Source organism: Pocillopora damicornis, chromosome 10, assembly GCF_964200805.1.
Source record: "Pocillopora damicornis chromosome 10, jaPocDami1.2, whole genome shotgun sequence".
In the NCBI taxonomy this organism is placed as follows: Eukaryota; Metazoa; Cnidaria; class Anthozoa; order Scleractinia; family Pocilloporidae; genus Pocillopora; species Pocillopora damicornis.
Window position 1 is genome coordinate 17,960,843 of NC_142679.1, and position 14,984 is coordinate 17,975,826.

Genomic DNA, 14,984 nt, shown 5'->3' on the forward strand with positions numbered 1-14,984 from the left:
TGCACTGCTTTTAGTTTCTTACTCTATAAGATTTGTCACTAAAACTCGCTCCAACTTCCCGACAAGTCAGGTTCAAAACTGAAACCAATCGCCTCTTCCCTCGAGTTCGCGCTGGCTCCATGTGATGTCACCCTATCATTGATATTTGTGTTTGCTTTACTTTCGGCTTTGCCATAGCAAGTCGAAGAGGGTTTAAACAACAGCAATTGCAACAAACGAAGACCACTCATCTCAAGCTTAATTTATAAACCTACCAGATACAACCCCATATGTATAGAGGGGAAGCAAACTTACGAGAGATGTGACAGTGGCATAGGTGCGCAGCAAATCCGAACAAGAGCGGAACATGGTACGTCTCTGATGAAGTAAGCCTGACAGTTCTGTTTCAAGCTGCTCGCACTGCACAATGAAAAATTTGAAGAAATGAAAAATAATGTTACCAAAATGGCAGTGGATGGAATGTTACTAAAGACAACTGATTAAGTTAGAATTAAGGTAAAGGACTTCTGGGCGAAAACATAAATTAAGAAACTTTGCTTTTACGCCCATAATTTGGAGAAGTCCTGTTTGTGAAAGAAGGGCATCAGCACATCGAGTATAAAAATCGCAGTATTACCAACGATGATAGGAAGGGAGATTGCAAATTCTTTTAGCTTTTTTTTCCAGGAAGCGCATAGGCCGAATGGTTGGTACCCTGGCTGACGTCATCATGTTTTTTTTTTTTATTGGAAAAACACGGTACCCTAATAATGTCTTCCCCTTTCGAAAAGTGTAAGTAGGCACCAGCATACAGTAATAGAGACTTGATGAGTTGTTAAGGAGATTGCCCACGATGTATTAGCATCTAATGTCGAGAGGCTGCTATTACTGGAAAGCGGGACGAGTTGATAGTTTGGGCAGTTTGGCTCCTGGCTCGCACAACCTAACGCGTAACACCTACAATCTTCCTGACGTCAAACCATTTTGAGCGGGAACAAAGAGCAGTAATAGTGATCATTGTTGAAATCTTTACCTGACTGACAATGTGGCCTTGTCCTGCACCTTGTAGGAAACTGATTGCAGGAGCAAAGCTTGGAAGACCTGATCATTGAAACAAGCGAGAAAGTGAGATACTTTGCAACTGCTATCTTTAAGGTGACTTTGAGCGTGTCGACAAGAATATCTAAACTCGGTAATTTTAATCGTCCTTAAGTGGAAACAAACTGATTGCAAAGCATTGTAAGATCAGATCTGCTGCTAGTATTGTAAGTGTACTCTTTCTCACCGAGATCAAGAGGTTGATAAAGTTCTTCTACAAGGGCTGCAAGCTTTGGGCCGTGAACAGTCTCTATTGCGGCCTAAAGCAAACAAAGTTGTAAGTTAAATTCCAAAGATTAAAGCATCATATGACTTAAAACTAAAGGACAGAACCATAGTTTACCACACCTCTTCTGTATACATGTAACTTCGCAAACTTGAATCGATCAAGCCAAACTGAGTAACATATAAAACAGCCCGAGACAAGTTTGAGGCAAATCGATCCTCCTAAGTTATAAGTTAGGGCATAAGTTATTATAAATCTCTTCGTCCTTTGATACAAACGAGACCGTTCTAACCTTGTGCTGAGCCTGCCATTGTTGACATTCGGCAAGTTTTTCATTGATGCTTTGGAGAACTGCATCATGATCGGCCAGCAGTTTCTTCTTTTCATCAAATCTTTAAGAAAGAAAACGCTATCATATAGACTTAGAAAATATTGCTATGAGTAATTATTTCAAGACGACGGTAAAGAGAAAAGAATTTCGTAGGTAAAGGAATTTCTAATGAGTGCCTACGGTGATTCGGGATTGAATGGGTCTTGCATCACCTCGCATTTTGATTGGTCTAAAAAATCGCGTCACCGACTCAACTAATCAGTGGCAAAAGTTAAACCAATCGCCACCTAGTCACACGCGTTTTCCCGCGTTTCGCGCAGTTTAATCTGTTATTGGCCGCTGTGAGAATTAACTCTTTTCCGAATGATATCTACGGTTTTTGTTCACGAAACTCAAATGAATAGTTTCCTTTATGAACATTAGAGTCAACTTACTTGGCCTGTACCATATGTAAGGGATGTTGAGGGTTACTAATAGCCGCTTGTAGAGTCTCTTGCTGATCTTTAAGTTCCTCAGTAGCCACGTCCATAGATTTTAACTGCTTCAGTGACGACAGGTAGGTATCTAGTTGTTCATCCAGCTTAGTCATGCCAGAGAGCAATTCATCCCTAATTCATTCAAGGTTAAACCCACCTGTTAGAAGTTACATACTTATAAGGTAACAAGAAAAACCCTTTCTAAAGGAGTGTTTTTGAGTGTAATTACAAAAACTGACTTTTTATCCAGATGTCTAAGGTGTACAACCCCCTAAGAATGGTGGATATTTTTTAATTTACATGGAAAATCACATTTAAATATCCTCTACAGCTGACAATTTGATTGGTGAAACAGGACTTCCTCTCTAACCAGTAGTACTTGGGAACAATGCAAGACGACACCAAATGACAACTACACGAAAGACTCAGTCTAAGCTGGTCAAATATGAATCAAACATGGATTTTGTCATTCTCGTTAGAAGATTACAAAATCAAAGTGGACATAAAGTTATTCAACCACTTGAATTTCAAAAATCACATTTAATTTGATTCTCACTTGTTGTTCGTCCAAGTGACTTTCATCTCCGCCACTCGTGAAGAAAACAAACTCTGTGTAACATCTCTTTCCATCTCCTTCTTGTTCACTTTGTTGTCAGTGACACCCGGGGCACCCCCTCCGTAAAATGCACTGGCAAAAGCGGTGTCATTGGCAGTGGTCCAGTCTACCAGAGGGTCGTAAACAAAAGCTTCCAATAAAGTGAGGAGTGTCTCGCGACCCTGCTTCAGAATCTTTAAAACCTCTTCACAAGATAGACGGAAAACTCCCTGAAAAGAAAAAAAAAATTGTTAAATTATTTCGAAAACCCCATCGATGTCATAATAAACACAATTATTTCTCAGAATTTTGGATTAAACAGAAAATATATCTGTTATAATCAAAGTAAGAGATAAATTGAATCAAAGTTGCAAACTGTCGAACCAGGAAATCACATTGTCAGAAAAACGACTTTTACCACGTAAGTTCCTGATGATCAATCATATAATCATGAGAAAAAAAAATACCCACACACATGAATCTGAACTATTATTTTCTGAGCAAAAACAAAGCATTACCTCCACTCCTGTTACTCCCAAGGCAGTCTCTAAGTTTGGTGTCATTCTAAACGGAACTTTCTCGGGAACTCTTAGTCCTTTTCCCTTCTCAAAGCATACGTTGTAATCAATGTGGACAACCTAACAGAAAATTATGCAAATAATGTGTCAGCAAGATGTAATGCAAAACGAAATCTTTATACCAATAACGATGTATTAGCGTCTCTAGAGAAAGCGGAACTTAAATTGTTGAACCTCAGGCTACCGAAAAAAAGAACCTCCAATAGAGTTACAGAGTGGATCGAAACTTGAAGCTGAAACTCCGGTTCACATTTCCACTTTCCATCATCCTGATCCGCTCGTAACACCGCCTATTCAGAGAGTTGGTTAATCTAAGTGAAGTGCCCATACATAATCTCCTATGGATTTTCTTTTTTACATTTTACTTCCTTACAGTCCCTTGCCATTTACATGGTGCGCCCCGCACACTACTCACAGTTACCTGAGGCTCGTGTTTTTATCTGAAACATTAACTTAATACATTCTCTAATAGAATTCATCACTTGACGCCTCTTAAATCGCAGTAAGAATTTGAGAAGAGTTACTAAGATGTCTCACCTCTCCTGTTGTAAAGTCTACCAGCATGTTATCCAGATGTCTGTCTCCCAGACCAATAATGTAACCAATCATGGACATGACCGCCGTAGACCGAGCATAACTCTGCGTCATCTGCCACCATTCTGCGGCACTGGTGCTGGAACACCATAGCTCTCTAAAGAGGATCCGAAGATGTCTCATGTAATCAGTGTTTGAATGAGGAAGTTATGTTGCAATCTGTACAATTTTGCCACTTCCCAAAATATTTTCACTTAGTTACGGGGATCACAGGGAGCAAGTACCAACCCCCGCAACCTTTATAAAAACCTGATATGCTTCCGGTTTGCAGCGAGACGTTGGAGTTGGACCCTCCGAAAGAAAAACCCGATCAATACCTCTGAGAGGCTCGAGGCAACTTGAGGACGTTCTACAGAGTCCCAACTTTTCAGTCAGAAACCAAACTGAGGGAGAGTTTGGCTGTTAATTGTCTGTTACAAATCAGTGGAAGAGGGCGACCCTGAGTAGTTTTTTTCAAGTTATTCCGGCATACGAATATATCAGAGCAGGAGTAACAATAAAACAGAAGTGACATACTTGGCCAGAAGATCATTGGGAGTTTCCTTCATGAGTTCCTCCAAAACATGTTTCATGACACCGAGTGGCCACTCTCTTCTGCTGTTCAGGTCTGTAATACCCTGTAAATTATGAAATATATCATTCTTATATCAAGAACTGACTGAAATAAAACGAAAAATTGGTATGTTTTCGTCCTGACAGAGCAAGGCGTAGACTTACCTTCTCTTTAAGGGCAGGAGTCATTTTGCTATAGTATAGTTCACTTGGTTTCATAGGGGGAGGAGGTTGTGGATTCGCACCCTGAAATTTTACAAAAAAACGCCATACAATTTTCATTTCAAGATTAGGTTGAATAAAAGGTAACCACAAGGTTAAGTTAATAAGTAGAGACGTTCAAAGTTTTGATTTAAGCACATCAAGGAGGAGATGATAACAATGAAAATAAAACTCATTGTCATTTAATTCAACTTAGTGTCATTTATCAGTTATCCTAAGCAAAGATGTTCAAAGTTTCGTTCGTTGTACATATAATTCTCCCACGTTTATGTGCCCTGACTAGATAACACCCTTTAGCTATTTGCTAAGAGAAGGTGACACCAATACTACTAATCGTTGGCAAGTATCATTTACCTAACGAAAACGTAATGAACAAAAACCATTACATTAAGAACGTATGCTTTGTACTGCCTTCACATTGACCCTACCTGTGCAGATTTGATCAATGCTGCGGAGGCAGCCTCTCTCTGCTGCCAGCGTTTAAACAAGGCAAACACAGGAACGGCACCATCTACCCACTGAATAAGACCAGACCGCGGTCCAAGAGGAGTGACCGAGTAATGGCGGGCACAGAACAGAGGAGAATTGTGGCTAAAGAAAGCAAAGATATGTAATCATGAAGATTCACTCTCACGAGCTCAGTATCACACAAGCTTGTTCCTGTTTCCTTGGCATAAAGCGACTCGAAGTATTGCCAATCCCTTGGGTGGGATGCTGGTTCTTTCCAGGTGCCAGTTGCCAAGCAATAACTGACTCCTGATATGGCAGAGCGACTTAGAGCTGGGTTTTACAAAAGCGACAAAGCGTGAGAATGAAACTTATTTTGTCCACCTTTCAGCCAATTAAAAAAAAAGATCTGCCTGTTAGAAAATGACTTGTGTTCTGTTAAATCTATTCGAGGATACGTAAAAGTATTCGAAATCAGCGAATAGGTTACATGCATTACACTAAATCTACTTAATTCTTCTAGCTTGGTGTATCCGGATAGCTCAAAGAGTAGTCTACCAAGGTTAAAAACCTCAAGTAAGACAGTAACATCGATTTATAATAAATTTCTCACCTGTCAACTCGGGTAAACATGTTGTTACAGATGGAGAGAAACTGCATGATTCGCTCATCAAGATGAAGATCTTCAAGTCCTTTGAACAAGTAAGTGTACCTGAAAAAGAAAGAAAACATTTGAACAGAATGTAGAAGGTGAAAATAAAACACAAATATTTGTAAACTGAATCATTTCTGGACCATTCTTAACGCGCACTTCATTTGGAAGTTCTTAATTCTATATCAGATTTGCATCTGACCCTCATCACCATTCACGAAAGGAAACACTTGGACTCAAAAAAACATAACAAGCTCTTTCGAATAACTCAGTCGTGGCGTGAACGAAAAATTGCATAGTTCGTATTCCGTTTTGAAATCAGAGGACTCGAGCTACAAGCAAGAAATCAATTTTTTAGGGCAAACATAGAAAGATTTGGGAGATTATCAACAAGTGGGTTATAAAGCACAAGTTAAAACCTTGATAACAACTGATTTGTTTCCAAATTTGTTTCCAAATTTGTTTCCAGCAGGTATACAAATCTTGCTAATACAGAGTCCTTCATGCAAACAGAATAAGGCAGACCCGTTTTCTCACCTCTGCCCATCAGATCCAATGAATACCAGCTTCTTGGGTTTGGTTTTAGTGGGGAGGATGTTCACTTCTCTTACAACAGAATCGATGGTGACGATCTAATGGAAATGAAAATGTATTTAGATGTAGCTACAGCCATTCAAGCAATCAAGTTAGCTCAACGTTGAACAACAATAAGGGAGATATGTTACAAAATTTAGTTCAAAGGACATTTGTTATTGTTAAGACTGTAAAGGAACATTAAGCCAACACACGAAACATGAAGTAAACCATAGATGAACAAAACTGGTAACACTTATCAGAGGAGTCTAATTGTTCTGAAGATGTTATTTTAACATGTGGACGGTAATTCCTTACCACCACCACGTTTCGTGACAAATAAGAAGTAAAACTGAATATAATGGACGAAATTGCTGTAACACAATACATTCAAACCCAAGTCGAAATTAAGTACTGTGAATATGAAAACGATCTTCGCAGTAATAAACACTACTTAACCAGTAGTGAAAAAAGAGGCCTATCGACTGAGCTAACAATTTAACTGAGAGCTGTTCATATGTTGGTTCGCAATAAACCCGTGAAGTGATGAATAAATGACTGTGAACACGTGTTGGTAGAGCACTGCATCGATATCGCAGACGTCATGGGTTCAAATCACAACAACACTTTTTCAGGCTTTATTTTCACCACTGCTACAGTAGTTTTCATTACTGGGAAGATCGCTTTCATATTCATTTCTTAATCTGCAGTCCACATATATGATTTTCAGATATTCACAGTCATTAAGTTCTGTACCACTTAAGCTTATAAACCACTTTATCTCCTGTGCCACATGTATACAAGCAAAAAAAATGTTACCTTTCCACTGAAATGTGTCTGGCCTGGCATATATACTGCAGAGCCTTTCATGCTGGACAATGCAGGACTGATCTCATCCATATGAAGAGTGTAGGCTGAACGCTTTTGTGATCTCGCTTGAAAGGCTTGCAGAAGCTGCAGGTGTAAAAAACAACAAAGACGATTACATGTGCTGTAACTGACATGAGAGGAAGTTCTCGATGTATTTTGGTCGTGTCAGAAGAAGCAATGCTCAAGGAAAGATTTCCTTACATGGAATGATAAATTGGAAGGGAGAAAATGGAAAACCAAGAAGGCGAAGGGAAAGAGACTTTGAGAATGCTTTAGACAAACAATTTACAAAGGCTGATTGATTAGCGCTGGAAAACGTTTCCGTAAGAAGGTCAAAGATACAACGTCCAATAAGATAAGAAGTGAGAGAGAAGTGACGTGCGTGAATGTCACTTGTCAGCTTCTTGGAACATTCATTGGAGTTGTATAACTGGAGGAATTATCAATCAGTGAACTTGGCCAGTTATTTAGCCAAGTTTTGTTATCTATTCCAGGCATTCACTTAAGTGCGATGCAGCCTACACGACCATATGGATTATCTCTAAAACTTGCCACCGACCCTGTTATTTTCAGCAATATCAGACTACAACGAAACTCTGGGAAACTGAAGTTCAGTCAACCCTCATATAAAGCTAAAATCAACACACAAAAACACATAAAAAAACGAAAGTAACATCTTGTAAGACTTTGAATAACCTGTTTAAATGGCTCCCAGCTGGATCTGTGGTCTGCGGGCTCTGGTGGATTTTGTAGAGCATCAAGAGCTGATCGAATAGCACCATCGTAACTCATCTGGAACCACTGCTCATGGGGCGTGGCAGGTTCTTGGCAGGTTATCTTGTTCAACTGTTGTATTGCAAATACAACCTGAAAGAAATAGGATTTACAGGACAGTTTTGCGATATGCTTTCTAGGGATCCCTGTTGGCCTTGCAGCTAAACAGAGTCAACAGAGAAAGACATTTTAAAGAGCGAATAACGCAAAATTTCTTCTTGGAGCTGCGAGAATCTCCTAATTTCATCTCTCCACCGCAGTGCAAATATGTGAAATTTTCATATATCTAAAATCTTCATTCACTTGGATGTTTATTTGTACCCAATTCATTGACCAGCTCCCAGTTGGCTTGTTAGCTCAATTGGTAGAGCGCTGCACCAGTATCGCAGAGTTCATGGGTTCAAATCCCGTACGGGCCTGAATTTTTTTCAGGTCCTATTTACAACTACTCGTTTCAGTAGTGTTCTTAGCTGCGAGGATCTCCTAATTTCATCACTTCTTCTTGGGTGTTAGAAGCGTTCCACGTTATTAAAAAAAATGGCTAGAAACGTTTCAGTTCCCAAAATAAGTAAAAGATCAACTGACAAATTCAGTTATCAACATTTGAATATGAATTCTGTGATGGCTTAATTTTTCTAATGGGGCATTTTATAATATGCCGCAAACTTCAGTTAAAAAAACACACAACACTCACTGGTTTCATGATAGCAATGTGTTTTTCTCTAATCAATGTAGCCTTCTGATGATTGGTCAGATTCTGGTTACCGCTGACCCGCTTGATCTCATCCTCAAGTTGCTGTTGTCGCCTTGTCACATCATGGTGAGTCTGCATGAGTGATCCATGCCACAATTCTTCCCATAGCAAAGTGATTCTTCGAAGTTCCATAATAAATCCCTGAAGTTCAGAGACCAACTGAGGATTGTGTGTTCTGATGGATTCAACAATAGTCTGGTAGCAAGTAGTTAATGCATCACTCTCGGTCTTGCCACCTTGCGTTTCACCTGTCTGGATACCTTGATTTTGGCTGTTTTCTGAAGGTACATCAGTGGCGGTGGGCACAAGAAGTGGAAGCAAACCTAAAATTCATAACCCCCCAAAAAATATTAAAAACGTGATTAATAGACGTCTTAATTCGCCCATGTAGCACGTAATAGTTTGCAAGAACTTGTTCAGTGCTCACACAATTAGAATTTGCAATGTTTGGTTTAATTCCACCTATGTCTAACGAAACCACAAAGGTATGTAGGAAACCAGGGAGGTAAGATTTGGTATAAGATATAAAAAAAATCAAAAGTGTCTCAGCAACACCTTTACGGTTTTTTATCTGTAACATTTACACCCCAACCAAATGAAACACAACACTAATCTGTACTATTAGTACTATTAATCCTTAAATCCTTCATTCTTAAATATTCCCAGATTCTTGTTGTTATTTCCAACCTCTTGACGAATTAACAAGGAATTTCTACCTTCTCCTTCTTTTCCTTTGTTTAGCAAGTACTTTGGGAGAGATGTGGAACAACCAACCACTGCAGGATACACTATCAGGTGTGGTGCATCCTGACCAACACGGCACAGCAACTCAGATACACTCTGCCGCACATAGCTCTCTGGGTGGTTCAGTCGCGAGAACAGCTGAGGAGTTATGTCTGATGGGGCACCAAAGTCACAAATTAATATTTTTGCTTTAATTTTCAGATTACTTGGTTTATTCGACAGGAGCTGACTAGATTAAGTATCCAATAGCGTTTTATCGAAAATACTGCAATCTGGTTCCTTAGCTATGATTGGCGGTTGACATTAACAAGGGGTGTCTGGCGTTAATTTTACAACAACCAATCGAAAATAACGTCCAATGTTTTCGGCCGTTTTCAGATAGGCGCAAAATTACCCTTAAAATGTAGGAAACTACGGAATTTGAAGTTAATTACCGCAGAAAAAACACTGCAATAGGAAGAAAAAAAAAAGGGGGGGGGTAGAAACGACTATGTTTAAGGATGAAGAAGAATGACACGGATTGCACATGGCAAACAAAAGGCATAATTCCTTAAGATTCACAAACTGCCTTATGGCTCTTTCACGATGAAAAATTATACCTTTCCAAGGTCTTGTAGGAGTCTTTACCAGTCCTTCCTCCAGTTCAGTGCGGAGCTCACCAGCGTGTTTGACAAGGAGACGCAGCAATCTCAAGGTGGCTGTCACGTTACTATCGTCGTCGCTGTTCTTGGTCCCGCGTTTATTTTGATCTGTATTCTTAACAGAAGACATTTCCAAATCCTACAAGGACAGGAATAAACCAATTGATATAAATTTTATAAACTTCAATACGTTCAGTGCTTCGTAAACTCTTCCAATGACGAGAAGCTGTGGTTTCTGAGTAAAGCAGGATACGAAGGGTAAATCAAATACCGGATCTTACTTTCCCAAAACAAGTGTTCATCAAAATTTACCGCAAATCAACCACTGCCCCGCATGAAAATGAACCGTGGGTGGCTTGAGTATTCACAGGGTTGACAGGGTGTCCAGCCAGACCCTGGATAGAATACTGCCTTCATGTTTGGCAAATTCCCGAATCCAACCACGAGCTTCCATTCAAGCAACCCGTCAACAGTGATTATTTTAGTGGAAGGAAAAACAGAGGTCAGAGTGGGATGGGAAAACACTTTAAAAGAAATGCTACCGACCACCCAAGAGTGAAAGACAACCGGTTAAAAAGGCCGCCCTAACGTCTTCGTTGTCACAATATTCCACAGGAGCCTAAACACTTGTGACATAGACTGCTCACCGAAAACGCCTTGAGCTGAACTTAGCTTAATTGACATTAAACTAAATAACATACTGCTCCAGTCTATCTCTTTCTCGAAAGGGCAACTCAGCAAGTCCTTCAATTACCTCACTTCCCATCTTGAGATACATGAAGTATGCCTTGGCAGCAAAATGGTAGTGTTTAAAGAGTCTGTCTCGAACACCTTTCCACACTGACAACAGATTCTCAAGCAGCTGCGGCTGAGCGTCATGTAGCCCAGGACACACAGTCAAAAGCTGTTTCTTGGTGTTTTCCAGTCCGTCGTCGTACAGCTATAAAATGTAAAGCACACTTCAGCCACAATCTCCTAAATAAAGGTTTCAATGTCATAAAGATTCTTATTACAGCGCAGTGGAGGAGCATTCAAAGTAGCAAGCAGGTCATAGGTGCAAGTATTCGAGTGTGAAATTTTCCTGGTGGAGCGTAGTAATATTCACTCCCCTCACCCTCACTCCTCTCCCTATTTTTGACCGTCGCTCTCCCCCTTGGTACAAATTTCTTTCTCTCCCCAGCCTTCCGCTGCCATTAAAATAAAAGAAGGCGGTCATAATTCTCGCTAACTAAACACCGAGCACTCGCTCGCCAAAATTACGCCTGCTCCGCAGGCTAGGTGGATGGCGATTTATACTGTGGATAGTATTATCTGCTAATTTATCCCACCATTTAAATCAACAGTGACCAACTTTAGTGATTAGGTCGCGACTGGTTTCAGTTTTACATCAGATTTGTGGAGAGGGCGGCGCAAGGTTCCTAATTCAATCACAGAGCGTAGAAAAGTAAAATCAATGAAATCCCACATCATTAAAAAAACAATTGTCAATTTCAAATGAAAATCAAACTGTTAGAGATCTTGAGCAATCGCAACGGTGACGGCAACGAGCAAATACTACAATTGTACAATTGTAAAAGCAGAACTAGTCAAACAAACAAGACAATAGTACCTGATCCTCTTCACCAATATCCTCTTCCTGGTTAAAGTATGCCGTCACGTGAACTTGACCCAGCACAAGCATAACAGACTCCACCTCAGCCGGACGAGCATTCTAAAAAGATGAGAAACGAGATTTAACATTGGCAATCAATCAAATCGCAACACAAGCAAAACCCTGGAAGAATGGAGGCGGACACTGCCCCTACCTGAGGTAGACTCTGTAGGACTGTTTCCTTTTCTTGTGGTAAAAGATCTACATTCCCCATTGAGCTAAACAAGAATAATAAAGAGAAGCAAGCATAACTCATTAGTGAGGGCTTTGTAGACATGCAAAATTTTGCGAGCTTTCTTCATAGTCGAGTTTTCTCAGGATTTAATGACCGCCTGTGATTTTGCTTACATCATCAACCATCAATCTTTTCGACGACGGATTTTAAAATTCACTACCTAGATTTCCCTAACAAGAAAGAAAAACTCTTCCTTGCGGACAGTTCAATATAGACTGAGGTGTAACCTGTTCCTTCACCACTGGAAGAGACTTGGCAACTAAAACGCTGACACCTTAGACACACTAGGTACGAAGCTGCTACGACAGATCGCGAAGACAAGTCGCGAATGAAGTCACAAATTGTTTCATGAAGCATGGCAAATTTTCCTAAAAATAAGTGTCCTGCAAAAGAATAATGTCCTTGTAAATCGTTTCGCGAGTAGCAGCATTTTGTTTTGGAAGCAGTGCGCGAAAAGCAGTTTCTCAGAATAATACAACTAAACAAACCTGGCTTGCTCAACAGTCTTTCTTCCCCATCGGTAACACCACCCAGCCAAGTTGAACCAAGCTTTGCCCAGATCTGGTGCTTGCATGGTGGCCAAGTGCAGAAGCTGGCCACAAACTGATTCTGCATCAGTGACACCATTGGCCACACTGGTGACAAGGCTGGAATTCAAACCGTTCTCAGATTCTTCCTGGGCGGGAATAAGGTTGCTATGACCAAGACTCACGTAACTTGTCTCTAACTCACACAAGGAATTGATTTTTGCCGCTACAGAGAGACCATTTCCATTAACCTTCGTGACTGCAGTTAGAAGTTTCCGGTCATTAAGCAGCCATTTGGCAAGTGCGAGGAGTGATTTTGAGTTTAACGCACCCACATTTGAGTCAATATCTCCCAGGTTTGCATAATGGGAAATGCTCTCGGCAAGAGAAAACACAGCTTCTGAAGGGTGACCCATGGCAAAAGCCAACTTAGAAAATTCTCGTTGAATTTCCATTCCATCAACGGGTTTGGCAGTGGCTAGAGATAAATCATTTAAGCTCTCCATAAATAGCTCAAAAAAATGTTTCTTGCTGCAGTTTGAGTCCAGTGAAACCTTAGCTGTATTTCCAAGCAATGACATTTGTTTCACCAACAGCTTTTGTGCTAGACTAAAATTGTGATGCTTCCGTGCAAGTTGAACTGCTCCCGTCTGTAATGAAATCAGTTCCCTCCTGAACTGATTTTGATGTTTTCCCATCGAATTGGCCAAGTAATGAAGGTTTCCACAAAATCGTAATGCCTTCATCAGGACAGCACAGTCGTGCTGAGTGTGATCAACATTAAAATTACCAATTCCACGTAAAAATGATGGAGAATAATCCTCCTAATAAAGAAACAGAGTAACAAAGAATTTGGCATTATTCTTACCACAATCAACTGGCCCCAAACTAAGCATAAAAGCAGATAAATTGGAATTCAGTTGTGATCTTCTCTAGGGTGACTCTTTGTCCTCTGTTTTTCGGGTCGAACTGGAGAGACAATTGCTTTCATCACCTAGCCATTCCTGCTTACCAAAGTACAACAGACTACTGACTGGTATAGTTTGACCGATATCATTCTAATTCAACCCAACCCCCCCCAGCCCCCCCAGCCCCCCCCAACCCCCCCCAACCCCCCCCAACCCCCCCCCCCCCAACAAGCTTTTGGAAGCATGATTAGCACTGATTCAAATTTTTCTTTACCACAAGCCATCAAAATGTTAGACCCTCTGCAGTAACTCACAGCATGGGATTGGTGTGCTGTTGTTTCTGACCTACAATGGCAAAGTAGCAGTTGTAAGTAGGGAAAATACCTGATGACGAGTAGATTCTACCATATCTTCCATAGCTGTAGCAAATTGCAATTGTGTGATATGTGAGGCAGACACTTCCAGTGGCCAGCCCAATGTTCCAATTTGAAGAACTCTTTCCGAAAGTGAAGTGGCATGATGGACGCACTCTTTTATAGTTTGACTGTAGAGAAAAAAAAGTAATGACATTAGTTTCCAATCCAAATGAGAATGGTAAAACGGAAACCAAAGTAAAGACTGGTTTGGTTCACATCCGATCGGCTGAAAGGAGAAATGCAATTTTTATTAAAGACAAATTAAAGATTCAGGAGAAGCAAAACAAGAGCAGCACTAAAAAAACTGACATAACCTACTCTTCCAAATTACTTACATGATTTTTTCATCTTTTGAATTGTTGTCCTTTGTCTTTGCTTTCAAATTTCCAGAGGTAAAAAAGAGTGTCTGTGCCTGGATCAAGGAGAGCTCAGCCGTCTGCTCAATCTTGTCTGGTGCCCACACGGGACTGAATGTTGTGTCAGGGTGATTTAGTTTTGCAGACCAAGCAGACTTGTTTAGATTCTCAGTCAGAGAGTTAAGCGCTGCTCCAGGGACCAATCGCAGATGGTTTCGCACTGATATGAAGTCACATTCCTCAAACTTGCTCAAGGCCCTAAAAAATCAGGCATTGATAAGTTATTATGAATACCCCCTTATCCCTAACCCTAATTTGACATCACTGTTCTCCAAAAGAAAAATTTGTTAAAATGGTCTTTAATTCTGCTTCTTAGGAGTATTTGGATAACAAACAATCCTAATAAGTTCTGGTGGCCAGTCCTCTGCTAAGGAACACAAAATTCCCCCAAAAGAACAATGCTTTACTCAGACAACTTGTTGACAACAACACTTCATAAGCAAAACTCTGGATCTATCCTCAGGGAGAAAAACCATGGCAAATCAAAATTATCAGAAGCAATACTTACTTGACATAATTTGTGTCAACATTTGCCATTAGCGAATGCTGTACATCAGAGTCTGTGCAGTGTTTCCTGAGGTTACTGACATGTTTCTGCCACTCTGAAACCTCATTCCATGATGATAACTTCATATAGCAGTCTGCAACCTAAAGACGAGATTGCAACTCTCAGTAAAATCCCTAACATGAATTCTTTGACTTTGTGACTTTTTACAGACAGCTTT

The 14,984-nt window shown here is 40.3% G+C and overlaps 1 protein-coding gene across 1 annotated transcript in view; it reads right to left on the reverse strand.

Annotated features, from left to right (window-relative positions):
* LOC113666066 (serine/threonine-protein kinase SMG1) overlaps positions 1-14,984 on the reverse strand; it is a 41,742-nt gene that overhangs the window by 12,872 nt on the left and 13,886 nt on the right. The window contains exons 31-55 of the mRNA XM_027181825.2: positions 14,768-14,907; positions 14,179-14,457; positions 13,812-13,971; positions 12,481-13,343; positions 11,912-11,975; positions 11,716-11,817; positions 10,861-11,046; positions 10,065-10,245; positions 9,438-9,617; positions 8,662-9,044; positions 7,890-8,060; positions 7,143-7,277; positions 6,288-6,382; positions 5,712-5,810; positions 5,080-5,242; positions 4,595-4,675; positions 4,394-4,494; positions 3,821-3,974; positions 3,224-3,343; positions 2,667-2,935; positions 2,069-2,242; positions 1,596-1,695; positions 1,265-1,337; positions 1,013-1,080; positions 295-399 (exon numbers count right to left, since the gene is read on the reverse strand). Of these exons, the coding sequence (XP_027037626.2) occupies positions 295-399; positions 1,013-1,080; positions 1,265-1,337; positions 1,596-1,695; positions 2,069-2,242; positions 2,667-2,935; positions 3,224-3,343; positions 3,821-3,974; positions 4,394-4,494; positions 4,595-4,675; positions 5,080-5,242; positions 5,712-5,810; positions 6,288-6,382; positions 7,143-7,277; positions 7,890-8,060; positions 8,662-9,044; positions 9,438-9,617; positions 10,065-10,245; positions 10,861-11,046; positions 11,716-11,817; positions 11,912-11,975; positions 12,481-13,343; positions 13,812-13,971; positions 14,179-14,457; positions 14,768-14,907 (4,446 nt within the window). The remainder of the gene's footprint in view (positions 1-294; positions 400-1,012; positions 1,081-1,264; positions 1,338-1,595; positions 1,696-2,068; positions 2,243-2,666; positions 2,936-3,223; positions 3,344-3,820; positions 3,975-4,393; positions 4,495-4,594; positions 4,676-5,079; positions 5,243-5,711; positions 5,811-6,287; positions 6,383-7,142; positions 7,278-7,889; positions 8,061-8,661; positions 9,045-9,437; positions 9,618-10,064; positions 10,246-10,860; positions 11,047-11,715; positions 11,818-11,911; positions 11,976-12,480; positions 13,344-13,811; positions 13,972-14,178; positions 14,458-14,767; positions 14,908-14,984) is intronic.